Here is a 27,457-nt window from a genome sequence, read left to right as displayed (position 1 = left end):
CCCTCTGCGTCTGTACTGTTACACACTTAACACTATGGCTGGTCCATACAATCAGGGCAACTGTTACCACCCACCTTTTGTGTCTACCTCTTTCCTTATAGACTGTAAGCTTGCGAGCAGGGCCCTCATTCCTCTTGGTATCTGTTATAATCTATGTGATTATTGTTATGCTGTAATGTCTATTGTCTGTACAAGTCCCCTCTATAATGTAAAGTGCTGCGGAATATGTCGGCGCTATAGAAAAAAAAATTATTATTATTATTGTAACTCCAGGGCATCCACTCGGATCTTTGAAGTGGAGTGGCTTGTCCTGAGCCTGTTCTTGAAAGCTCTGGTAACAGCTGCCAGGCTTCCAAGTACAGTGCAAGTGTGACAACACCTTGCCCAAATGATAGTTTATCAGTGCCCCTCCCCCTGAGGATGAATCTCCACCCACCTAGCCTGATTCACAGCTCCTCAGTGCTCCTCCTTTTTTTGCTGTAGCTCCACCCACATAGCCCAAGACGATCATAACCCAAACTATTTTCAACAGTTGATCTGTCCTTGAGCAATGAATTTCGTAAGTTTTACTTGCTTTTTTCCATGAAAAGAGATACAATAACATGTATGTTACTGTAGGGGTGTATTAAGATGTAGGTAAAATTTGGGGAGCAATAACACTGATATAACCCCAGTGGGCTCTATAACAGTCATATAATACCAGGTGACACTCGTGAATAGGAGAGATACAGTTGTGTGAAAAAGTGTTTGCCCCTTCCCGATTTCCTATTCTTTCGCATATTTCTCACACTTAAAAGTTTCAAATCACCAAATGTAAATATTAGACAAATATAACACAAGTAATCACAAAAATGCAGATTATAAATGAAGCTCTTTATTATTAAAGGGAAAAGAAATCCAAACCTCCAGGGTCCTGTGTGAAAAAGTGATTGCCCCCTAAAAGTAATAACTGGTTGGGCCGCCCTTAGCAGCAACAACTGCAATCAATCGTTTGCGATAACTGGTAATGAGTCTTTTACAACGCTCTGGAGGAATTTTGGCCGCTCATCTCTGCAGAATTATTGTAATTCAGCTATATTGGAGGGTTTCCGAGCATGATCCGCCTTTTTAAGGTCATGGTAACATCTCAATCGGATTAAGGTCAGGACTTTGACTAGGCCACTCCAAAGTCGTAATTAGTTTTTTTTTCTTGAGCCATTTAGAGGTGTGTTTTGGATCATTGTTCTGCTGCATAACCCAAGTGCGCTTCAGCTTGAAGTCACGAACAGATGGCCGGGCATTTTCCTTCAGTATTTTTTGGCAAACAGCAGAAGTCATAGTTCCATTTACCACAGCAAGTTTTCCAAGTCCTGAAGCAGAAAATAGCCCCAGACCATTACACTGCCTCCACCATATTTTACTGTTGGTATGATGTTCCTTTTCTGAAATGCTGTGTTACTTCTATGCTGTATGTAATGGGACATACACCTTCCAAAAAGTTCATCTTTTGTCTCATCAGTCCTCAGAGTATTCTCCCAAAAGTCTTGGGGATCATCAAGATGTTTTCTGGCAAAACGGAGACGACTCTTTTTGTTCTTATTGCTCAGCAGTGGTTTTTGTGTTTGAACTCAGCCATGCCGGCCTTTTTTGCCCAGTCTCATTCTTATGGTGGAGTCATGAACACTGACCTTAACTGAGCCAAGTGAGACCTGCAGTTCTTTGGATGTTGGGGTCTTTATGACTTCTTGGATGAATCGTCGCTGCGCTCTTGGAGTAACTTTGGTCAGTTTGCCACTCCTGGGGAGGTTCACCACTGTTCCTTGCTTTCGCCATTTGTGGATAATAGCTCTATGTGAGATTCGCTGGAGTCCCAAAGCTCTAGAAATGGCCTTATCACCTTTTCCACACTGATAGATCTCAATTACTTAGGGCGGCACGGTGGCTCAGTGGTTAGCGTTGCAGCGCTGGGGTCCTGGGTTCAAATCCCACCAAGGACAACATCTGCAAGGAGTTTGTATGTTCTCCCCGTGTTTGTGTGGGTTTCCTCCGGGTACTCCGGTTTCCTCCCACATTCCAAAGACATACTGATAGGGAATTTAGATTGTGAGCCCCATTGGGGACAGTGATGATAATGTGTGAAAACTGTAAAGCGCTGCGGAATTTGTTAGCGCTATATAAAAATAAAGATTATTATTATTATTACTTTGTTTCTCATTTGTTCTAGAATTTCTCTGGATCGCGGCATGATGTCTAGCTTGTGAGGACATTACAGGACTGGAGCCCTCAGTAGATGATCCACCCCCCAGCTCACATGGAGCGATCACACCTGCATCTATAGTTTATGGCAGGAATTACTGGATTAGATTATGACAGGTCGACCACTCATTCTGGGGGAGATGTGGATGGAAACTTCTATGGGGCTGGATTACTGTCGTCTGAACCAATAAAGGGGCTGTCTGACATCAAAGAAATGGAAGAGTGTGATAAAATAAAAAAACAATCTCCCCTATTAACCCTCTGTGTTCCAGCTCCACACCCGAGTGCTGCCCACTTGGCTGGAGCAACACCATAAAGGCCAGTGATTGGCTGCTGTAGTCACGTGGGTAGGCAGCTCATCATAATGAAACTTTACATCATTCATTCCATATGATCACTTTTTCTGTGATTACTACAACCCCCATAATACACACAATAGGGACATCGCTTGGTAACTGAAGAGGGGCAAATCGAATTCAGCCAATTAGAATTCACTACGAATTTCACTAAAAATTTGTATTTGTTATAACACAAAATATCTATAATTCGATTCACTGGAATGCAGGACTGAGAAGGGGAAAAATAATAGAAAGACCTTTATACCCTCCTCTCACCAGTCCAGCGCGCCGCTCCCTGCCCCTGGTCCTCCGCTGACTCACTTCTTCGCTCCGGCTCAGTTCTTCACATTTTTGCCCCGCCGGCACTGTCTTGTCCTGAGTGGACATCATAACATCACACCGTCACTTGAGGACTAGTCAGCACAGGTGGGACCGAACAGGGAAGACATAATAGAAGACCGTGAGAGTAAGCAAGCCAGCGGAGGAGCAGGCGAGGAGCTGCAGCACCAGGAGAGGTGAGGGCCTAGGACAGGTGAGTACAATATCTGTGTATTTTAACCCTTCTGCTTATTTTGCCCCGGGGTCTGGGGAAACCTCAGAACATGATTAACAGCTTTCACCAGAAATTCATTTTCATCCAGTAAAATTGTCCAGAATTGAATTTCCCAGTCAAATCCGATTAGATCTGGAAGTAGAATTTTGCAGATTCGCTCACAAATAATGGTAACGCATCATTACGTACCTACAGATAATCCAAGGGTCCGACACACTGCACATTCAGCTGTGTGGGGTCATATGTCAGGAATCAGGTGAAAATAAGCCTTAGTGTAGAAGCGTCTGGCACTACAGTAGGGAGCCTTAGCGGCCTTATAAGAGGTGATTTATCAGGACCAAATCCCAGTGCACATTCCTCAGAGACACTTGTTTTTTAAAAATTATTGAATACGTGCCAGTGCCAGGCAGCAGCTGCCAAGGCAAACAGGATCATGGGGTGCATAAAAAGAGGTCTGGATACACATGATGAGAGCATTATACTGCCTCTGTACAAATTCCTGGTTACACCGCACATGGAGGACTGTGTACAGTTTTGGGCACCGGTGCTCAGGAAGGATATAATGGAACTAGAGCGGGTACAAAGGAGGGCAACAAAATTAATAAAGGGGATGGGGGAACTACAATACCCAGAGAGATTAGCAAAATTAGGATTATTTAGTCTAGAAAAAAGACGACTGAGGGGCGATCTAATAACCATGTATAAGTCTATAAGGGGACAATACAAATATCTCTCCGAGGATCTGTTTATACAAAGGAAGGTGACAGTCACAAGGGGGCATTCTCTGCGTCTGGAGGAGAAAAGGTTTGTCCACCAACATAAAAGAGGATTCTTTACTGTTAGGGCAGTGAGAATCTGGAATTCCTTGCCTGAGGAGGTGGTGATGGCGAACTCAGTCGAGGGGTTCAAGAGAGGCCTGGATGTCTTCCTGGAGCGTAACAATATTGTATCTTACAGTTATTGTTAGGTTCTTTAGAAGGACGGAGATCTGGGGACTTATTCTGATGGAATATAGGCTGAACTGGATGAACAAATGGCTTTTTTCGGCCTTACTAACTAGGTTACTATGTGATTAGATCATGGTGAGATGGGGCGGGGGCGCACGTCCTGGTTCAGGCTGTTTGCATTGAGGACAGGCTAGCAGAGAAGATTAGATCATCTGTTCTGCAGTCCCTGTAGGGTGTAGACTTTGATCAACTCTTTGGTTTCTTTTTCGTTCCCTCAGATGCCTCCAGTAGATCGTTTATTAATATTTCATGATTCTGCAGCCGAGTCTTCAGATTCTGGATTTCCTCGTCCTTCTGTTGTATTCTACGTCTCAGCTCCTGTATCTGCTCGTTCGCTTCTCTCAGACTTTGTGCCTCTGCAGGTCTCTGCCCCGGATTAGACATAGCAGTATTCCATTGAGTTCGGTCCCATGAAGACCCTTCTTCCTTCCACTCATATTTCTTCACGTCCTGATTAGGACTTGTTTTATCAGCTTCTTGTCCAGGTATTGGGCTCCTCACTTTGCATCGTTGGGATTCATGTCCACCTTGTTCTTGTCTTGCATTAGTTTCCATTCCATGATTATGATTTTGTAGCTGTTGGATTTTCTCTTCCATCTTCCGGATTGTGTCTCGATTTTCCTCTCTGATTTTATCCTTGTTGCGCAGATCTTGGTGGAGCTTCTCCATGGCGCGCTCTGTCTGATTCCTGCTTCGCATTTCCTCTATTAATAGTTTTTCTTTTTCTCCGAGTTTCTCCTTTAACTCGTTTATTTTGTCTTCCATCTTACGGTGGGTTTCTTGATTTTTTGCCATAATGCTATCCTTGTCGCGCAGATCTTGGCGGGACTTCTGTATGGTGCATTCCTTCTCTTCCAAGGTCTTGACGTATGATTCTCGTTGCTGTTTGTGTTTGTCCTCACTTTCTCTCAGCTTCATAACTAGATGGTTATTCTCACATTTCAGTTCTGCATTTTCTCTTTGGATCCTTTCTTTTTCCTCCCTCATGTCTCTGGACTCTTTTTCTTTGAGTTGCAGATACTCCTGCCATTTCCTATTTGCCAAACTAATTGCCTCAGAAAATAAGGTAGAATAAGTGATTGCTTCTTGGATTGCACTTCCCAAGTCAGCAGAGACCTGAGAACTATCAGGATTCAGCCCGGTGGGGTCAAGAGTTCTCTTTTTTGCTTCTGGTCCTGAATCATCAGCTCCTTTCCACGTTGTGACATAAGCAGTGAAGTTCTCAGATTTTTGTCTGCTTTCTGTAGGTTGACTCCATGAAGGTGTGGGCTCCTTGTGTACCCTGCTGTCCTGGGAATGAGATGAATCTGGGGACCTTCCAGACATGCTTGAGTCTTTATGTTTCCTAACAGCAGTGTCCTGTCGATAATCTACATGTAAAGGAATAAAAAAGAAGTGATCATCATGAGCAAAGATTCAGTCTACATCCAATCATCTGCACGTGAGCCTCTGTGAATGTGACGTCAGGAAGGGAACTATTTGGGCCGTGGAAAGGCTGACTTGGGTCTTATGTTAATGGCTTCTGTGGTGAAGTCCATTCCTAACTGACTGTTCGATGTACAGAATCACAGTTTTTTTTCAATATCACATATATCACCATGTGTGCGGTGAGTGATCTTCTCAAACATATTGATTAATTAGTAGTAACTGACCAAGTCAGCTCACTCATTGTCAAAAGATGGAGGCAGTATCAGCACCCTTGAAATGCTGCTTTGTCCAGTCCGGGGTTAAACCCAAAGTATCTGGTTGACTATTTTTGTTGTTTTGTGGTTGGAGTGTACTGTATGGGCTCCTACGGTGGTAACTTTCTTGGTCGGTACTATAGACCACCATTATGTGGACACACCTCCTTTGGTTCACTTGTACACCCTGTCCTTTACAGCTTACTATCGCGGCACGTTGGTTTGAGCCTTGACAGCATATACTTTGTGTCCCACTGTACAGCCAGGGATTTTTAGGGTATACTAAGGGCAAGCCGACATTGAGCAGGGGCGCCACTTTGCGTTCAAGATAAGGTGCCAACCTCCGCTGCAAGGAATGGTGTACTAGGGTTCAATGGGGCCTAAGACACATTGATATCCACCACATATTTCTATTGTTGGACCGGCTTGGTTGCCACATTTTGGTAAATTTGTCCTTGTGAGTATTTTAATGATTTAATAATAAAATTTGTTTTTAGGTTATAAGTTTCATGCTAGACGTTGTGTTTACTATACCCCACTGTCTTGAGTTTTTTCTTTTGAAGTCCATTTCTCGTCATCTTACAGCAGTCATTGACTGAATGTTGGGCAGGACCTCGTGGCCACCGCAGCGACGGTAGACTAATTCATTACACCGAGCTGGATGTCTGACTTTCAGCAAAAAGAAGTCAAGTCAATGTGTGTAACTTCTTAATATGTGACTATGTCTTTTATTAACCACGTCGGTCTGTGTGGAGTAGACTCGAGCTGTTACACAGCCGGCATCTGCCTCCAGCAGCAGCGATCAGAACTAGCTCCAGTCACTGCTGTTACCGGGGAACTCCAGGGAGATAAACCATTCTCCTGGACACTCCTTCATGTCTATAGAGCTGACATTCATCACCATAGTAGGTGCTGTACACTGTGTGACTGAGCAGGCAGAGATCCCGAGTGGAAGGGGGAAGGTGGTCTCAAACACGCAAAGCAAAGCTGGAACACACAGGCCATGTAGCTTGGTGGGGGCTGGCCGTGCCCCCAGATCTGTGGCGTAACCTCCCCGAAGGGTGAGGCGGCACCGAGGAGCAGCTCCAGCAACACAGTATATAGCAGATATTAAGATGATTACCAGCATGGCCATCCATTGCACTCACAATTCATCCCAAAGACAAGCAGCCCACATATGGCAAAGCCAATGGAAAAATGAAAAAGTTACGGCTCTTGGAAAAAGAGGAGGAAACAGGCAGAAGTGCCGAGGCACAAAAAAAGTCAATAAGGGGTTAAAGTGTAACTATCGCTTTCTAAAACATTTATAGACTGCAGCCTGTGTATTGCCGTTGACTGTGGGGTCCGGGTCCTGTGACCCCTCTGATCACACAAGACGCCGCTCTGAAGTCCTCACACCTCTTGAGAGCTGCACAAAGGACGATTTACAGACTCAAAAGTGAGCCTATGGATGTGTAGCCTTACAGGTAGCAGGAGTGATAGCTCACCGCATACCGCAAAGACCAGTGCGTCCTGTGATCGGCTGCAGTGGTCACGTGATCTGAACAGTGTGTCACAGGAAGCATGGCTCACATCACCTGACTACTGCAGCCAATCACAGCCCCCAGTGCTCCTGTGCATGTGACATCATCATCTTTGGTGCTGGTGGAGGCCAAGGAGCGGCCTGTCCTGGATTCAGGCGGGGACCAGAGGCGTCGATCAGTTTGATTTTTAATCACTTTGTGTTTGTGTTTTTCTTTCTCATTTTTGGTACTTTCACATTTCTTACTTTAGGGGGTCGATGCCTGGTGTGTAGGTTTACTGAGTGACTGCTGACGAGGCGCAGCATCAAGCTCCCCAGTGACCGGTCCTCTGCTGCTGGCTAGGGGCGCACGTCTGTAAGGTGGAATCTCAGCCGCTGCACTGTGCCCGGACAGGCGCTGCCGTGCAATATAACGACTGTGTCACATGCAGCACCGCATACGCTATGCGCAGATGCTCAGCAGCGGCAGTCCGGCGCACAGACAGGAGAAGAGGCGGAACACTGGTGCGTAGTGCACCGCTGACCTCGGCCACCGCAATGGAGCTGCAGATGACAATGAGCACTGCAGGAGAAGTGGGGGAGATGCAGACATGTCAGCTCCTTCTCCTGTCGAAGGGCTGCGCTGCCTGGTGTTGTCTGCAGCTCCATTACAGGGGCGGCAGTCAGCATTGCGCTCTTCTGCTCTGGCTCCCCTCCTGTTTGGGCGCCGGATCCTCTGCTCGCTGAGGACCACAGAGTCGGCAGATTAAGCCTGTAGAATGAATACTCCATATAGGAAGCCGCCCACCTACTCCTTTTATAGACAGCAGAGGCCTCTCTTTGTGTAAGAGCCCTGGGCAGTTGCCCAGTCTGTTCTCCCTAACCCTGGCCTCGTATAAACAGTAAACAGTGGAGACATTTCCTACGTGACACCAGTTATCATAGACATGTGGCAGTATGACCGACGAGAAAACCTGGCTCAGTGATACTCACCACTGATCATGTCTTCATTGCTCGGTATTTTCTTCCTCAGGATTTGATTTATTTCTTCCAGGTTTTCACTGTTTTTACTTTTTTCGTTGAACAGAAACAGTCCTTGGGCCCGTCGGCCAATGCTGGGCTGGTTGCTCAGTATTCGGGCCTTCTCAGATGAGTCGGCGTTCTGCAGGTCATCAATCACCACAATGACATTTTCTTTACCTGTAAGGAAAAGGAAAAAAAGTCACAGATCTACGGAATTTCTTACAAACTTTCTAGAACTTCTGAGATGATGGAGTCATGTCCTACCCACCAAGAGTCCTGGAGAGGTCCCGGAGCTCCTCATCGTATAAGTTGTCGGTGACGTCCGTGATGTTGATTCGTCCGTGTTTTTTTGTGTGATACAAGATGGCGAAGGAGCAGTTTGAGAGCTCTCTGTAAAAAGGTGAGGAGGCATTGCTGATGTAGACAGCATGGACATCCACTGGTCTCGTCATATACGTGGTCTTCAGCCATTCCGTCAGCCAGCTGTAGTTATTTTCCGCAGACCTTGAGAAAATGCCGATTTTCATTCTTGATTGTGGTCGTAATGATGCGATATCAATATCAATGGAAGGTAATTTCGGTCTGTAATTTGTAATTGTTTTGCTGCTATTCTGAAAGTAGAAGAAGATTTGTGAGCGGCTGCCATGTGACCAATCATAGGGGGAAGGCCGCCATTTCTCATCTGGGGAAATGCACAATCCCATAGCGCTAGCGGTCTGTACAATGAGCACCATGTCCTCTACACGTTAGCACTAAACTTTCCTGGAAATTGTTTTTTATGCATCACCAGATTTCGGTATCGGTGCAGCCACCCCTCCCACCCAGGAGATTACTCTTATATACTGTAGAGGGGCGAGATGTGTCTGAAAATGCCCCATTGGATTAAAGATGGCTGAACGCCCAATAGCCGAAGCGAGCGCTCCTGAGTATGAGAGACTCGGCCGAGGAGGCATCAACGAGCTGTTGGCCATTTATAGAGTATGGTGGGGCTTATGTCTCCCTCTGCAAAGTTGGCCAGATATGAGGAGGGACTCTGGAAATTGCACAAAGGCATCAATGTCTACGCTGAGGGCCCTAGTGAAGGAGCCATATTTGCCCCTAAAAGCTCAGTGAGGAGCTCCCTTTATGGACTTGTAATTCACCAGTGACTGGCCGTAAGACATGACATGATCAGGTCTCATTGGGTCCCGGCACAGTCCATCCTGTATATTGGGCAAAACAGCAGAAGAGAAGCTCAGTGTTTATCAGACTTACATCACGTGAGAACCATGAAGAGATGCCATGAATGCCAGGAAAGAAGGAGCTGGATGGATCTGTGGAGAAAGGGAAAGTTACCAACCGCCTGCAGCATGGACTTCCTTACCGTTGCTCTTGTATCATTGAGTCTTGAGTTTAGTGCCGCGGACTGAGCAACTTTGGAAACAAAAGAATGTTCTTGTTAAACTCTGTCGGGAGACGTCTATGTCTACACGTGGCCATCGGTGGTGGTGGTGATGTGAGCTGCAGCCTGTCAGCCCACTTTACTAGAATACTGCACCTCAGGAGGGGTTTGGGGTCCTCACCCTTCTGAAGACGAGGTGAAGCTGGACCCGTGTGCATGGTGTCCCGGACTGCAGCGATGGTGACAACTGCAGGTGCAGCTCCCAGTAATCAGATACTGTGGCTTCACCTGGCCTTAAGGCCTGTTTTAAACAGCGTGGGGCCCTGGGCAAGAGTTTAGAGTGGGGCCCTAAATGATCACATATTGCACCATCACTCAGACATTTCGGTTGTATTTAAGTGCGCTGAGTTCAGGCCGTTAAACGAGTGTGATCGGCAATAATGAAGTCGTTTGACGCTTGTTTTCCGGCCTCTTTACACCGTCTGAGGAACAATCATGGGCACAGAACGATCACTAGCACATCAGTCTGTCCCCATACAGTATCATGTTATCAGCAGCACATCTGCAGTTTACACCGCGCGATGTGCTGCCGAGAACAAGGATTTTTGTTCCACCATAAACAATCCAATCATTTGATGACTAGGCAGCATTTCTCTCATTCGCTGGGCGATTGCTGATGATTTCACCTATGAACTTGTCTGCGCTAGGATTTATAAATGTGGATGTTACACACAGTACATGCCACATACATTCTATGTTACACACATACAGTATGCACAGTTGTGCTCAAAAGTTTACATACCCCGGCAGAATTTTTGCTTTCTTGGCCTTTTCTCAGAGAATATGAATGATAACACCAAAACTTTTTCTCCACTCATGGTTAGTGGTTGGGTGAAGCCATTTATTGTCAGACTACTGTGTTTTCTCTTTTTAAATCATAATGAAAACCCAAAACATCCAAATGACCCTGATCAAAAGTTTACATACCCTGGTGATTGTGGCCTGATAACTTGCACAGACGTTGACACAGATGGGTTTGATTGGCTACTAAAGGTAACATCCTCACCTGTGAACTCTTTGCTTGTAATCAGTGTGAGTGCATAAAAGCGGATTGATTTTCTGGGATCCAGACAGACTCTTGCACCTTTCATCCAGCCACTGACATTTCTGGATGGTGAGTCATGGGGAAAGCAAAAGAATTGTCAATGGATCTACGGGAAAAGGTAATTAAACAGGAAAGGGATACAAAAAGATATCCAAGAAATTGATAATGCCAGTCAGCAGCGTTCAAACTGTGATTAACCAATGGAAAATCAGGGGCTCTGTAAAAACAAGTAATTATTGACAATCACAAAAGATTAGCTCTACAAAAGGGGCTCATCAAAAAAAAATTAATACCATAAAAAATGACCGTTATTAATTAATCACATTAAAAACCATCAAAAAACAAAAAATGAAAAAATGAAAAAACCAAGCAACTAATTTGCTGATCAAAATCACACAATGGTGCACAAAAATGAAAGAAAAAAGTGACCAAAAAATGGGGGTTAGGAAGGCCTGTATAGCCCTATTAGGCCCTAACTATAGGTAGACACCCTCTTGAGATCCAAATGGCGCCACTGCTCCACGGCGGCTGTCCCTAAACAACCTGTTCGACCCTAATTATAAAGGACAAAACACCAAAAAATTCCAAATAACCAAGATGTGATACACAGGGGTAAAGATGCACATTAAGAAGTACCCCCTAAAAGCACAATCAAATCACCAGCCACAAGCACCATAAAGATTAAACACCAAATCAGATATGCGAATACATGAGATTTTAGTCAGTGACTGAAAAGACAAATTACTTTTAGATTAAAGGGGGGGAGGGGGAAAGGAAAAATATCCTCCAAGTCCCTATTTAGAGATCCCTACCTGACAGCGGAGGTTAACAGCCTAATTTGAATTGGTGCCCCAGCTCAGCGTCGACTGTCCCTTAATGACCCTGTATTTCCCCTTCTATTAACCCACACTTGTTTAACCCACGGGGTGAGAGGACATGGGCAATTAGGACAATGAGGTCACTATTAACCCCCAGAACTAAAACCCTACTTGTGCAACAAAGACATCATAGGTAAGTTACCCTTTGCCCATTATTAGCCGGTTGGCTGGGAGCAGTGGGTCTCTGTGTGTATATATGTGCCCGTGTGTGCCACAGACTGATATTCATCACTTCGAAATCTGCTTTACTGATGCTTGGGTTCACTATAATCTAGCTGTGTGATATCGTTGTTGCACAAGTAGGGTTTTAGTTCTGGGGGTTAATAGTGAGCAGTCTAAGGGACCATATTCTGACCGTATTGTCCTCTCACTCCGTGGGTTAAACAAGTATGGCTTTGGGGATGTGTGAGCTACAAAGGCACAGGAAACTTGGTCAAAGTTGAAGGAAAGATGAATGCAGCACGCTATCAGCAAATACTGGAGGAAAACTTGCAATCATCATCACGTACTTGGACGTTCCAACATGACAACGACCCAAAACACAAGGCCAAGTCGACCTGTCATTGGCTACAGGAGAGCAAAGTGAAGGTTCTGGAGTGGCCATCTCAGTCTCCTGACCTCAATATCATTGAGCCAATCTGGGGAGATCTCAAGCCGCAGTTCATGCTAGACAGCCCAGGAATTTACAGGAACTGGAGGCTTTTTGCCAAGAAGAGTTGGCAGCTTTACCATCTGAGAAAATAAAGAACCTCATCCACAACTGCCACAAAAGACTTCAAGCTCTCATTGTTGTTAGCGGGTGCAATACACAGTATTTAGAAATGGGGTGTGTGAACTTTTGATCAGGGTGATTTGGATGTTTTGGGTTGTCATTATGATTAAAAAAGAGAAAACACAGTAGTTTGACAATAAATGGCTTCACCCAACCACTAACCAGGAGTGGAGGAAAAGTTTTGGTGTTATCTTTCATATTCTCTGAAAAAGGCAAAAAAAGTAAAAATTCTGCCGGGGTGTGTAAACTTTCGATCACAACGGTATATACACATAGCACAAAGGCATGTATGCACAAAGCACACAGATACACATATGTCACCACATATATATATACATATATACAGTCAAGACTCCATACATTCCAGGCTCCACCACACACAAAGGACTCCCTAAATTAATTAAGAAAGACCTAAAAAAGTTCCCTATGACAACACTTCCTGCCTTGTGTTGTTATGGAGTCACTAGGGGGTTCACTAATGACCACTAAGCTTCTGCCTGATAACTGTGGACACTTGTAGGAATTAAGGCGGACCCCAGCCAGACCCCAATGACATTTTAGAGATAGGATTACGTTAGTTTGTTAGTAACTGCATCATGAACATCCAAAGCCTGAAGCCTGCGGGGGGCGCCGTGCTGCTATTATACAGCTATTACAAGGATATTAACCCCTTCACGATTAGGCGATTTTCCATTTTTTAGTTTTTTGTTTTTCTTCCCCTTCTTCCAAGAGCCATAACGTCTTCATGTTTCCGCCCATTAGCCGTATGGGGGCTTGTGTTTTGTGGGATGAGTTGTACTTTTTATAACACCAGCCATAATACATATCACTTAATGTACTGGAAAGTGAAATTACAAGTGCGGTGAAATATAATAAAAATGACCATTCAACAATTGTTTTTTGGGTATTTCGTTACCATGTTCACTATATGGTAATACTGACCATGTAACGTGACTCCCCGGGTCAGTACGAGAGCGCCGATACCCCACATGTGAATATAATTTTTTTATTTAAGTGGTGGATTTTTTTTTTTTTTACTTTTGTCCGGTTACATTTTTATTTTTGCGATCTGGCGCTGAGTGAGGTCTGTTTTGGCCGCTGAGCTGATGTTTTTATTAATACATTTTGGGGCAGATGTTTTGATCGCCTCTTACTGCAATGTTGTGGCGGCCAAAAATGCCGGTAGATTTTTTTGTTTGTTAGGCCGGAATAATTTACCTTATATTGTGACAGATCGGATGCGGCGATATCACATATGGGTATTTTATATTTTGTTTAATGCTATCATCGGTGTAGCCCCTGCTGTGGATGTTGGGGGCCACAAGGCTGTGGGGGCCCGGCCCAGGCCACTAGATGAGGTCAGGGCAATGAGCTGGAGCTTCATTCTTCTCCTTCTGATGGACATGTTGTTATGGGCTGGACTGGTGAGAATATTTCACCGCTCCTCCCGCTTCTGAAGGTCTAACCTCCTCTATCCATCTATACACTTATTATATAGACACACGGCAAACTCCAACTAATGGGAATCTCTGCTCCTCCACAAGGACCTGGACCTGTGGTTGGTGCATCCTCGCTCTCCATCACCCCGCCAATACTGGCTGAAAATTTCCAAAAATGTATTAACCCGTTACCGACATCAGGCATAACAATACCCCAATGTCAGACTCCCTCCCTTTGATTAGGGCTCCGGCAGTGCGCCCACATCATAGCTGGGACATGTCAGCTGTTTTGAACAATAGCCGCGGGTGGAATCGCGATCCGCCCACAGCTACTAACTGGTTAAATATTGCTGTCAAACTCTGACAGCGGCATTTAATGCACGCTTTCGGCAATTGTGTCGGAAATACGGGCACCGGTGACCCCCCGTCACGTGATCGGGGGTCATCGGTTCGTCGGCATGACAACCAGATGTCTCCTTGAGACCTCTATGGTTGTCAGTGCCGGATTGCTATGCGAACCAACCTTTGGTCGGCGCTCATAGCAAGGGAGTAAATCTGCAACATAGAGGTCATCTGATCATTGCCTATATGTAGCAGAGCCGAGCGGGTTATGGCTTCTAGTCTTGCATGGAAACTATTGAAGCATGCCAAACGTTAAAGAAAAATATTTTTAACAATTAAAAAAAAATTAAAAAAAAAGTATGAAAGTTCAAATCACCCCCCGTTCGCCCCATTCAAAATAAAACAATAAAAACTAAATCAGACATACACATATTTGGTATCGCTGCATTCAGAATCGCCCGATCTATCAATGAAAAAAAAGGATTAACCCCATCCGTAAATGGAGCAGAAAGGAAAAAGTCAAAATTCCGAAATGACATTTTTTTGGTCGCTGTGACACTGCATTGAAATGCAATAACGGGCGATCAAAAGATTGTATCTGCACCAAAATGGCGTCACTAAAAACGTCAGCTCGGCCTGCAAAAAATAAGCCCTCACCTAACCCGAGATCACAAAAAATGGAGACGCTACGGGGATCGGAAAATGGTGCAATTTTTTTTTTTTTAACAAACTTTGGATTGTTTTTCACCACTTAGATAAAAAAGAACCTAGACATGTTTGGTGTCTGTGAACTCGTAATGACCTGGAGAATCATAATGGCCAGTCAGTGTTAGCATTTACTGAACCTAGCAAAAAAGCCAAGCAAAAAACAACTGTGGGATTGCACTTTCGTTGCAATTTCACCGCACTTGGATTTTTTACCTGTTTTCTAGTACACGACATGCTAAAACCAAAGGTGTTGTTCAAAAGTACAACTCGTCCCGCAAAAAAAAAGCCATCACACGGCCATATTGACGGAAAAATAAAAAAGTTATGGCTCTGGAAAGAAGGGGAGCGAAAAACGAAAACACAAAACAAAAAATAGCTGTGGTCATTGAGGGGTTAAAACCGGGGTAAAGGTCTGTGAGGATATGCTGTCAGTACAAATCCCATTACCTGGTATTTCATACAAATGTCTTTCCCCTTTTACTACCTTTATTCTTTGTGGCGTTGGGTTGTGGATCCCTGGCTGCTGCTTTTATGCCAAGGAACCTAATGAAATCTGCCTTCTTCTCCATGGCTTCTTTATTTTTGCCTTCTTCAGGAAAAAGGAAGAACTCAGAAGAAAGCCTCTCTAGGCTGGGTTGTGAGATCAGGATCCTCTTCTTCTCTGTGTCTGAGCAATTATCCAAATCATCCAACACGACCAGGACGTTACTTCTGCCTGAAGAAATGGGCATTTCAAACAAAAGATACCATTAGAGAAGACAACGTGAAGACAAAGAATCTGTGATAAGTCACAGGCAAACAGCTAACACCTCTCACATCACTGGCGATCATTAGAGTCTGATCTTATTCACACCTGTAGAGTCTCAGGATGAAGATCAATGTTTCCTTATCCACTCACATAGACAACATAGACCAAAAATGTACAGGAGAGCACAAAAGTGGAAAAGAGACCAATACTAAAAGATTGAACAGGGGAGAGACCAAGAGAATACAGTAGACCATCATGGGACAGGTGACACCAATACTGGCCTGGGAGACCAATAGTCGACAGGGATGACCAAGACTAAACAGCAAAGTTCAAGACATGCAGAGGAGACCACTTCTACACAGTGAGACCAAGACATGATGTGAAGACCAAGACTGGAAAGTGAAAATCAAAAATCGACAGAGAAAACTAAGACTGAGCAGGGAAAAACAATACATGACAGGCAAGACCAAAACTAAATCTGCCAAGACTAAAAAGGGAGACCAAAATATACAGTGTAGACCTGAACATGTTAGAGAAAACTGAAACTGGAAAGCACAGACTAATAATTAGAGGGGTAATCAAAAATTGCACAGACAAGATCAATTATGGACAGTAAAGTATGAGCAGGGAAAATCAAGATTTGAGAAGGAGGGCACAAACTAAACAGGAGAAACAAGAAATAGTCAGTGTATAGCACCAATATGGGTAAGGGAAAACAAGACTGGAAAGAGGTGACTAAGAGTGGACAGTGAAGACCAATACTGACCAGGAAAAACGTGACAGGACAAGAAGACTATTACTGCCCAGTGGAGACCAAGTCTGCACAGAGGTCACCAATACTGAAAATGTAAGACTGTGGTTGGCCAAGGAAAACCAAGACTAGACACTAAGGCAGGATCTCAGGTGCTAATAAAAGTTCAAGACAAATTATGATCTATATTCAATGTTGAGAGATACACATCGTGTATACAAGAGTCTCATTCACTGAGAAGCACTCTCCTTCGGATAAGTTGACTTGTCTCTGTGAGTGGTTTAGCAAGTTTCCTTTGTTAATCCCTTTTATTTTCTGTAACTGTATATGAAGTATTGTTTTGTCCCCTTTGTAAAATCTTTTATATATTTTTCATACACACTGCCTCCCTTCAGATTAGAAATATAATTTAATAGTTATGTTCCTTTTGTTCTGTAAACCGTACCTCAAAGTCATACACTACCAGAAATCAGGCATCTAGTCAGCCTGTGTATACAAAATGATTGGTGGTGGTAGCGAGTAGTCATGGGTTATTGTGGTTTGCAGTGATCGTATGATAGGTGTATGTACAATACGCTCAGTGTCAGTTTCCCGATAACTGGCCTATTAGTGGGAGCAGCCTGCGGCCTTCTTCATTGATCGTCGGCCAATCGTGTAACTGTCTGGACAATAGCGGACAGAAGAGATGTTCAACACAAAGATCACAGTGGCTGGTTCTGTGTGACCTGCTCAGGCTTTGATACCTTGACAGTTTTATTAAAATATCAGTCGCGGTCAGCGACCTACATGGCGCCCATATTTAATAAAGGTGTGGACATCATTGTTACCTAAAGTCATGGAGAGTATCTCAAGCTCCTCATCATATAACGCTCCATCCACATCTGTGATATTGATCCGCCCCTGGCGTTTTGTGTGATACAGGATCACGTACGAGCATGTCCTCACGTTTCTCTCCCATTCTATTCTATTGCTGTTGGAGATCTGCAGATACTTCACATCAGACACGTGATCTCGGAATGTCCTTCTTATGAAATCCATTAACCATTGTAAGTCTTGCTCTGAAGATCTGGAACTGATCCCCACGTCAATCTTGTTACTGCAAGAGAAAAAGTCAAGGTGTGACGCAACATGTGCACTGTGGTCTTCACATGACGAAGAGCGGTCGCCGGCATGAAGTGCGAAAGCGGTGGAGGCCGTGTTATATAGTCCGTGCGCACTTAATATCTTATCAATGGTGTCAGAAACAAGAACAAGGGGCATGCTATGCAAGGGATCACCCGGATGTATAGAAAGTAGAGATTTTATTATTTATTATACAGAGGAAAACACAAGTGAAAAACATTTAAAATGAGAAAGATTGGTACAAAATTCCAACAGGTCATGCCCACAATATGGCAGCGACAAACCTCCAGTAACCACTACTAAGGGAACAACCGAGAGACCAAAAATTGACCAAAATGAAGATGAGCAACCAAATAATATTTAGTGTCGTAGAAAATGTTAAAAATCCTTGAGGTCCCTCATATCCCCCCCTTGCTGTTTCCTTCCGCTCCCATTTGCCCTAACAAAACAGGAGCTAGCACTTCAAGCTGTCTTCCTGTAAAATGGCCGTGCACAAAGAGGTGTGAGGCAGCTCAGTCACCGCATGGACTCCTCTTTATGCCCCGGTGACTGAGGAGGACGTGTATTGGGCATAGACAGAGAGACAGGAAAAGGCGATTAGGTTTTGTGAGGAATAAAGGAAGATCTCGCCCCCTTCCCGAGTAGCCATGGTCCCTGCAGATACAACGAGTAGCTCAGACATCGTGTCTCCGTAAGAAAACAGAGAATATTGGAATTTCTATACATCGGATATTAATTAGACGTACGTTTCCAGCACCGGGATAACTAGGCAAAAATATATATATATTCTTGTTACTATAACCCCTGCCATAAGGCCCCAAATCCACAGAGGTCATATAACCGCCAGCAGCTCGGCCATGTTTGGTCTCTAAGCATAGATTAAATCCTGATGCAAAAAACGAGACCAGTCCCAAGCTTCTGCGCTCGTCCGGAGAGGAGCTATCGTATACGCTAAGATATCCTAAAATCATGACTGAGACCAGCCCACAACCGGGCCCCTTGTGAGGTCATCACCGCGGTGGGGGGTGTGAGTGGGACTCGGCGTCTGATAAAGGATCAAGCTCCATTGTGATCTGGGTTCAGGACTAGTCAATGGAATATAGCGCCATTCTTTAGAAAATAAGGCATGTGACAACAAGCAAAGCCTCCCCCTCCTGCTGGCCTTTTAGGAAAGTTTTCCAATTGAATTATGAAATGGCAAAGTAACATCGCCATATACCAGACCTGGGCAAAGTGTGGCCCGTGGACCGAGACAGCTGTGGGGCTGGAAACCTGAGGTCCGCCGGCCGCACCGTGCCTGCCCGCTGTCTCCCTAGGTGCAGAAAGCAATGGTGGAGGCGGAGCCTACGACCACTTCCTGCACCAATCAGTGTGTGAAACAGCTGACGCGATGACGTCATGACCGCCGGAGAGTCAGCGCATCGGAGACAGCTGCAGAAGCAAGGCGCCTGGGAACGGGACCGAGGTGAGTATGTGGTGTTTTTTTTTTCATGTGTATGAACATGGGGATTCTATGGGGTGACCAACAGTACATGGGGAGGCTATGGGAAGGCTGTATACTGTTCATGCTGTATATAGGGAGGCTGTGTGGGGCTCATGGAGTATATGGAGAGGCTGCGTGAGGCTCATGCCTTATATAAGGGGCTGTTTGGGGGGTTTAAAGATATATAGGGGGGTCACCATACTTAATTCTGCACAATATTAAGTGATACAATTAATAGTAGTAAACTAATATTGAGTAGAATTGATTTCAAGCTATTAGTTCGGCTTCCACAACAGTTATGGTCTCTCATACGGCCCGTCAGGAAAATTATTTGCCCACCCCTGCCGTATACTGTCCATATAAAATATAGGGCGCAAATAATAAACAAGCAAATTCCGTTAACGATCCTACATAACACACCATGTATTCTTCAATAAGACAAACAACTCCCAAATAACATCACATACAGAACAGTCCTGGGAGACCTTAGCGAGCTCCTGAAGTGGCCATCCTCAAGAGCCTGCGAAACATGGGACAGTCGCCCATATTGTCACTTCCTAAACCAACCCTGATGCACGATGGATTGTGTCAAGGGGGAAGGGGGCAGAAACTTGGTGAACTCTGGTGACTCTCTCTGTATCTGCAGATCGGCAGCGGCACATTAGCACCATAGTGGCCGGTGGTGGTTGTCACATAAAGATGTGGAAATTGCTCAAACTGTAAAGTCCTAATGGTCAAAGAAGACGAAATCGGTGAAATCCAGGGACAATTGGCAGCTCTAGCATGCAAAAGTGAGGGCTGCAAGTATCGGGGGGCACAAGAGCTACTGTTGTTGGGGGGCACATGATCTGCTGGTGTCGAGGGGCACATGACCTGCTGGTGTCGGGGGTCACATGAGCTGCCGCTGTCTGGGGTCACATGAGCTGCCGGTGTCTGGGGCCACATGAGCTGCTGGTGTCTGGGGCCACATGAGCTGCTGGTGTCTGGGGTCACATGAGCTGCTGGTGTCTGGGGCCACATGAGCTGCTGGTGTCTGGGGCCACATGAGCTGCTGGTGTCTGGGGCCACATGAGCTGCCGGTGTCTGAGGCACATGACCTGCCGGTGTCGGGGGACACATGACCTGCCGATGTCGGGGGGCACATGACCTGCCGATGTCGAGGGACACATGACCTGCCGGTGTCGGGGGGCACATGAGCTGCCGGTGTCGGGGGGGCACATGACCTGCCGGTGTCGGGGGACACATGACCTGCCGGTGTCGGGGGGCACATGACCTGCTGGTGTCGGGGGGCACATGACCTGCTGGTGTCTGGGGCCACATGACCTGCTGGTGTCTGGGGTCACATGAGCTGCTGGTGTCTGGGGCACATGAGCTGCTGGTGTCTGGGGCACATGAGCTGCTGGTGTCGGGGGGCACATGACCTGCCGGTGTCGGGGGGCACATGACCTGCCGGTGTCGGGGGACACATGACCTGCCGATGTCGGGGGGGCACATGACCTGCTGGTGTCGGGGGGCACATGACCTGCTGGTGTCTGGGGCCACATGACCTGCTGGTGTCGGGGGGGCACATGAGCTGCTGGTGTCTGGGGCACATGAGCTGCTGGTGTCGGGGGGGCACATGAGCTGCTGGTGTCGGGGGGGCACATGAGCTGCTGGTGTCGGGGGGGCACATGAGCTGCTGGTGTCTGGGGCACATGAGCTGCTGGTGTCGGGGGGCACATGAGCTGCTGGTGTCGGGGGGGCACATGAGCTGCTGGTGTCTGGGGCACATGACCTGCTGGTGTCTGGGGCACATGAGCTGCTGGTGTCGGGGGCACATGAGCTGCTGGTGTCGGGGGCACATGAGCTGCTGGTGTCGGGGGCACATGAGCTGCTGGTGTCGGGGGGCACATGAGCTGCTGGTGTCGGGGGGCACATGAGCTGCTGGTGTCGGGGGGCACATGAGCTGCTGGTGTCGGGGGGGCACATGAGCTGCTGGTGTCTGGGGCACATGAGCTGCTGGTGTCGGGGGGCACATGAGCTGCTGGTGTCGGGGGGGCACATGAGCTGCTGGTGTCGGGGGCACATGAGCTGCTGGTGTCGGGGGGCACATGAGCTGCTGGTGTCGGGGGCACATGAGCTGCTGGTGTCGGGGGGCACATGAGCTGCTGGTGTCGGGGGGCACATGAGCTGCTGGTGTCGGGGGCACATGAGCTGCTGGTGTCTGGGGCACATGAGCTGCTGGTGTCTGGGGCACATGAGCTGCTGGTGTCTGGGGCACATGAGCTGCTGGTGTCTGGGGCACATGAGCTGCTGGTGTCTGGGGCACATGAGCTGCTGGTGTCTGGGGCACATGAGCTGCTGGTGTCGGGGGGCACATGAGCTGCTGGTGTCTGGGGCACATGAGATGCTGGTGTCTGGGGCACATGACCTGCTGGTGTCGGGGGCACATGAGCTGCTGGTGTCGGGGGGGCACATGAGCTGCTGGTGTCGGGGGGGCACATGAGCTGCTGGTGTCGGGGGGGCACATGAGCTGCTGGTGTCGGGGGGGCACATGAGCTGCTGGTGTCGGGGGGGCACATGAGCTGCTGGTGTCGGGGGGGCACATGAGCTGCTGGTGTCGGGGGCACATGAGCTGCTGGTGTCGGGGGGGCACATGAGCTGCTGGTGTCGGGGGCACATGAGCTGCTGGTGTCGGGGGGGCACATGACCTGCTGGTGTCGGGGGGGCACATGACCTGCTGGTGTCGGGGGGGCACATGACCTGCTGGTGTCGGGGGGGCACATGACCTGCTGGTGTCGGGGGGGCACATGACCTGCTGGTGTCGGGGGCACATGAGCTGCTGGTGTCGGGGGCACATGAGCTGCTGGTGTCGGGGGGGCACATGAGCTGCTGGTGTCTGGGGCACATGAGCTGCTGGTGTCGGGGGGGCACATGAGCTGCTGGTGTCGGGGGGGCACATGAGCTGCTGGTGTCGGGGGGCACATGAGCTGCTGGTGTCGGGGGGCACATGAGCTGCTGGTGTCGGGGGCACATGAGCTGCTGGTGTCGGGGGCACATGAGCTGCTGGTGTCTGGGGCATATGAGCTGCTGGTGTCGGGGGGCACATGAGCTGCTGGTGTCTGGGGCACATGAGCTGCTGGTGTCGGGGGCACATGAGCTGCTGGTGTCGGGGGCACATGAGCTGCTGGTGTCTGGGGCACATGAGCTGCTGGTGTCGGGGGCACATGAGCTGCTGGTGTCTGGGGCACATGAGCTGCTGGTGTCTGGGGCACATGAGCTGCTGGTGTCTGGGGCACATGAGCTGCTGGTGTCTGGGGCACATGAGCTGCTGGTGTCGGGGGGCACATGAGCTGCTGGTGTCTGGGGCACATGAGCTGCTGGTGTCTGGGGCACATGACCTGCTGGTGTCGGGGGCACATGAGCTGCTGGTGTCGGGGGGGCACATGAGCTGCTGGTGTCTGGGGCACATGACCTGCTGGTGTCTGGGGCACATGAGCTGCTGGTGTCGGGGGCACATGAGCTGCTGGTGTCGGGGGGGCACATGAGCTGCTGGTGTCGGGGGGGCACATGAGCTGCTGGTGTCTGGGGCACATGAGCTGCTGGTGTCGGGGGGCACATGAGCTGCTGGTGTCGGGGGGCACATGAGCTGCTGGTGTCTGGGGCACATGAGCTGCTGGTGTCTGGGGCACATGAGCTGCTGGTGTCGGGGGGCACATGAGCTGCTGGTGTCTGGGGCACATGAGCTGCTGGTGTCTGGGGCACATGACCTGCTGGTGTCGGGGGCACATGAGCTGCTGGTGTCGGGGGGGCACATGAGCTGCTGGTGTCTGGGGCACATGACCTGCTGGTGTCTGGGGCACATGACCTGCTGGTGTCGGGGGCACATGAGCTGCTGGTGTCGGGGGGGCACATGAGCTGCTGGTGTCTGGGGCACATGAGCTGCTGGTGTCTGGGGCACATGAGCTGCTGGTGTCTGGGGCACATGAGCTGCTGGTGTCGGGGGGCACATGAGCTGCTGGTGTCTGGGGGCACATGAGCTGCTGGTGTCTGGGGCACATGAGCTGCTGGTGTCTGGGGCACATGAGCTGCTGGTGTCGGGGGGCACATGAGCTGCTGGTGTCGGGGGGGCACATGAGCTGCTGGTGTCTGGGGCACATGAGCTGCTGGTGTCTGGGGCACATGAGCTGCTGGTGTCGGGGGCACATGAGCTGCTGGTGTCGGGGGCACATGACCTGCTGGTGTCTGGGGCACATGAGCTGCTGGTGTCTGGGGCACATGAGCTGCTGGTGTCGGGGGCACATGAGCTGCTGGTGTCGGGGGCACATGAGCTGCTGGTGTCGGGGGGGGGGGCACATGAGCTGCTGGTGTCGGGGGGCACATGAGCTGCTGGTGTCGGGGGGCACATGAGCTGCTGGTGTCGGGGGGCACATGAGCTGCTGGTGTCGGGGGCACATGAGCTGCTGGTGTCGGGGGCACATGAGCTGCTGGTGTCTGGGGCACATGAGCTGCTGGTGTCGGGGGGGCACATGAGCTGCTGGTGTCGGGGGCACATGAGCTGCTGGTGTCGGGGGGCACATGACCTGCTGGTGTCTGGGGCACATGAGCTGCTGGTGTCGGGGGCACATGAGCTGCTGGTGTCGGGGGCACATGAGCTGCTGGTGTCGGGGGCACATGAGCTGCTGGTGTCGGGGGCACATGAGCTGCTGGTGTCGGGGGCACATGAGCTGCTGGTGTCGGGGGCACATGAGCTGCTGGTGTCGGGGGCACATGAGCTGCTGGTGTCGGGGGGGCACATGACCTGCTGGTGTCGGGGGCACATGAGCTGCTGGTGTCGGGGGGCACATGACCTGCTGGTGTCTGGGGCACATGAGCTGCTGGTGTCGGGGGCACATGAGCTGCTGGTGTCGGGGGCACATGAGCTGCTGGTGTCGGGGGCACATGAGCTGCTGGTGTCGGGGGCACATGAGCTGCTGGTGTCGGGGGCACATGAGCTGCTGGTGTCTGGGGCACATGAGCTGCTGGTGTCGGGGGGGCACATGAGCTGCTGGTGTCTGGGGCACATGAGCTGCTGGTGTCGGGGGCACATGAGCTGCTGGTGTCGGGGGCACATGAGCTGCTGGTGTCGGGGGCACATGAGCTGCTGGTGTCGGGGGCACATGAGCTGCTGGTGTCGGGGGCACATGAGCTGCTGGTGTCGGGGGCACATGAGCTGCTGGTGTCGGGGGCACATGAGCTGCTGGTGTCACATTCAAATATGACTTCACATGTTTTATTGTGAACTGTATATGTGACAATATTTCTATGTGACCGTATATATATATGTCTGTGGTGTAGACGTGACTGTATATACAGTATGTGACCATATATATGTGATTGTATACATGTGACTGTATATATATGACAGTATATATATCTGTGGTGTATATATATGTGGCTGTATATAGGTGACTGTATATATATATGTGACAGTATATATCTGACTATACATGTGACTGTATAGATGTGACTGTATATATATCTGTTGTGTATATACATGTGACTGTATAGATGTGGCAGTATATAGGTGACTGTATATATATGTGACAGTATATATATCTGACTGTATACATATCTGTGCTGCTGACTTTGCTCTTGTCCAGCACTCACCTCCCTCCATGACTGGAGCTCATGTAGCTCATGTCTGTATCTCTCCGGTTGTAGTCTCTCTCTTGTTGCTGTCGTTTACGTCTCTCTCTTTCTCTCCTCAGTCTGTCTCTGCCTCTGGGTGTTTTCCGATAAGTCAGCCTCCATCCTCCTCCTCCTCTGTTTTCTACTTTCACTTTCCCTTTTTCTGGCAGGTTCCTGTTATTCGGGGTGAGGAGGAGACCCCAGCACCAGGCCTCAGGTAATGGCGGGGCAGCACCAGGCCTCAGGTAATGGCGGGGCAGCACCAGGCCTCAGGTAATGGCGGGTCAGCACCAGGCCTCAGGTAATGGCGGGTCAGCACCAGGCCTCAGGTAATGGCGGGGCAGCACCAGGCCTCAGGTAATGGCGGGTCAGCACCAGGCCTCAGGTAATGGCGGGGCAGCACCAGGCCTCAGGTAATGGGGCAGCACCAGGCCTCAGGTAATGGCGGGGCAGCACCAGGCCTCAGGTAATGGCGGGGCAGCACCAGGCCTCAGGTAATGGCGGGTCAGCACCAGGCCTCAGGTAATGGCGGGGCAGCACCAGGTCTCAGGTAATGGCGGGGCAGCACCAGGCCTCAGGTAATGGCGGGGCAGCACCAGGCCTCAGGTAATGGCGGGGCAGCACCAGGCCTCAGGTAATGGCGGGTCAGCACCAGGCCTCAGGTAATGGCGGGGCAGCACCAGGCCTCAGGTAATGGCGGGGCAGCACCAGGCCTCAGGTAATGGCGGGGCAGCACCAGGCCTCAGGTAATGGCGGGGCAGCACCAGGCCTCAGGTAATGGCGGGGCAGCACCAGGCCTCAGGTAATGGCGGGGCAGCACCAGGTCTCAGGTAATGGCGGGGCAGCACCAGGCCTCAGGTAATGGCGGGTCAGCACCAGGCCTCAGGTAATGGCGGGTCAGCACCAGGCCTCAGGTAATGGCGGGGCAGCACCAGGCCTCAGGTAATGGCGGGGCAGCACCAGGCCTCAGGTAATGGCGGGGCAGCACCAGGCCTCATGTAATGGCGGGGCAGCACCAGGCCTCATGTAATGGCGGGGCAGCACCAGGCCTCAGGTAATGGCGGGGCAGCACCAGGCCTCATGTAGTGGCGGGGCAGCACCAGGCCTCATGTAGTGGCGGGGCAGCACCAGGCCTCATGTAGTGGCGGGGCAGCACCAGGCATCAGGTAATGGCGGGGCAGCACCAGGCCTCAGGTAATGGCGGGGCAGCACCAGGCATCAGGTAATGGCGGGGCAGCACCAGGCCTCAGGTAATGGCGGGGCAGCACCAGGCCTCAGGTAATGGCGGGGCAGCACCAGGCCTCAGGTAATGGCGGGGCAGCACCAGGCCTCATGTAATGGCGGGGCAGCACCAGGCCTCAGGTAATGGCGGGGCAGCACCAGGCCTCATGTAGTGGCGGGGCAGCACCAGGCCTCATGTAGTGGCGGGGCAGCACCAGGCATCAGGTAATGGCGGGGCAGCACCAGGCATCAGGTAATGGCGGGGCAGCACCAGGCATCAGGTAATGGCGGGGCAGCACCAGGCATCAGGTAATGGCGGGGCAGCACCAGGCATCAGGTAATGGCGGGGCAGCACCAGGCATCAGGTAATGGCGGGGCAGCACCAGGCATCAGGTAATGGTGGGGCAGCACCAGGCATCAGGTAATGGTGGGGCAGCACCAGGCCTCAGGTAATGGTGGGGCAGCACCAGGCCTCAGGTAATGGCGGGGCAGCACCAGGCATCAGGTAATGGCGGGGCAGGGCGCCCCTGAAGATCACTTTTCCGCTCTCCTCCATTGTCACTTTTGCACCTTTTCTCTCCTGTTTCCGATTTGCACCAAGTTCTTTTTCCTGCACTTTGTGCCTTTTGGTGTCTTCGTGTCCCCACAATGATCTTGCTGTTTGTTCTTCTGTTTGCGGTCAATTCAACCATTCTTACTGTTCTAGAAAGTCACAAATCTTTTGCACAGATTCCCCCGGTCCCCACCGTCCCCTGCAGGGATGTTATGGACATTATACATTTATTTTGCTCACAGTTTGTGTCTTTACTGTAACACGAGACATTTTCCCCTGAAAAGACAGAAATGGACATTTTTACCTTTGAGCAAAGTTCGCGAGAATCAGGCGACATCTGACGAATCTGGTGCAAAAAGAAATCAGTGAAAACCAGAAGAGAAAAAAGAAAAGTGATGGAAAAAAACAAATGAATGCTACCTATGTCTTTTCAACTCTGCAAGCTTATATCTACTCAATTCCTGCTCTGATTTCCACCCCTGTGTATATCCACTCCATTCTATGCCAGCAAGCATGTAGGGCTGGACATTGGTTTATGTGATCAGTACATTTATTGTGCCCTGCTGTTGTAGTTTATTTTGATTGATTGTTAACGAGGGGAGAAAAAGAAAAAAAAAACATCTAAGCATTAGCCTCCTATATATTCAGACCTAGCTTGGGGATGCATTTATGCACATTTAATCGAAGTACGAGGCAGTTATAACATGGCAGCTATACAGGGCAGGAGACAGGTAAGACCTTTATATACATCTATTCCCTCTACATCTGGAATGCAACAAATATTCACCATATGCATTTGTATACTTTATATCCTGGCCGCTGCATTCTCACACAGCCAAAGCTCTGGCATTAACTCTTTACACTCCATCCATATCGGCCCCTCGCTCCTTTCCTCTCCTATGTATAGCACTCACGCTCTTTTCACATTGCTAAACAGCGCAGAACCATTCAGTCCCACCATTCAAC

At 49.1% G+C, this 27,457-nt stretch overlaps 1 protein-coding gene across 1 annotated transcript; it reads right to left on the bottom strand.

The window, feature by feature from the left end:
• Positions 1-854: 854 nt before the first annotated feature.
• LOC141073133 (uncharacterized) lies at positions 855-24,930 on the bottom strand. Its single transcript, XM_073560493.1, has 7 exons — positions 24,697-24,930; positions 17,291-17,559; positions 15,449-15,679; positions 9,594-9,652; positions 8,608-8,950; positions 8,310-8,516; positions 855-5,503 (listed from the first exon to the last, which is right to left on the bottom strand). The coding sequence occupies exons 1-7, from the start codon at positions 24,726-24,728 to the stop codon at positions 4,320-4,322; spliced, it is 2,325 nt and encodes a 774-aa protein (XP_073416594.1). The 5' UTR covers positions 24,729-24,930; the 3' UTR covers positions 855-4,319.
• Positions 24,931-27,457: the final 2,527 nt, after the last annotated feature.

This window comes from Dendrobates tinctorius, unplaced genomic scaffold (genome assembly GCF_039654945.1).
Source record: "Dendrobates tinctorius isolate UK_male_01 unplaced genomic scaffold, ASM3965494v1 ptg000297l, whole genome shotgun sequence".
Classification (NCBI taxonomy): Eukaryota; Metazoa; Chordata; class Amphibia; order Anura; family Dendrobatidae; genus Dendrobates; species Dendrobates tinctorius.
This window is presented reverse-complemented; position numbering and strand designations above follow the sequence as displayed.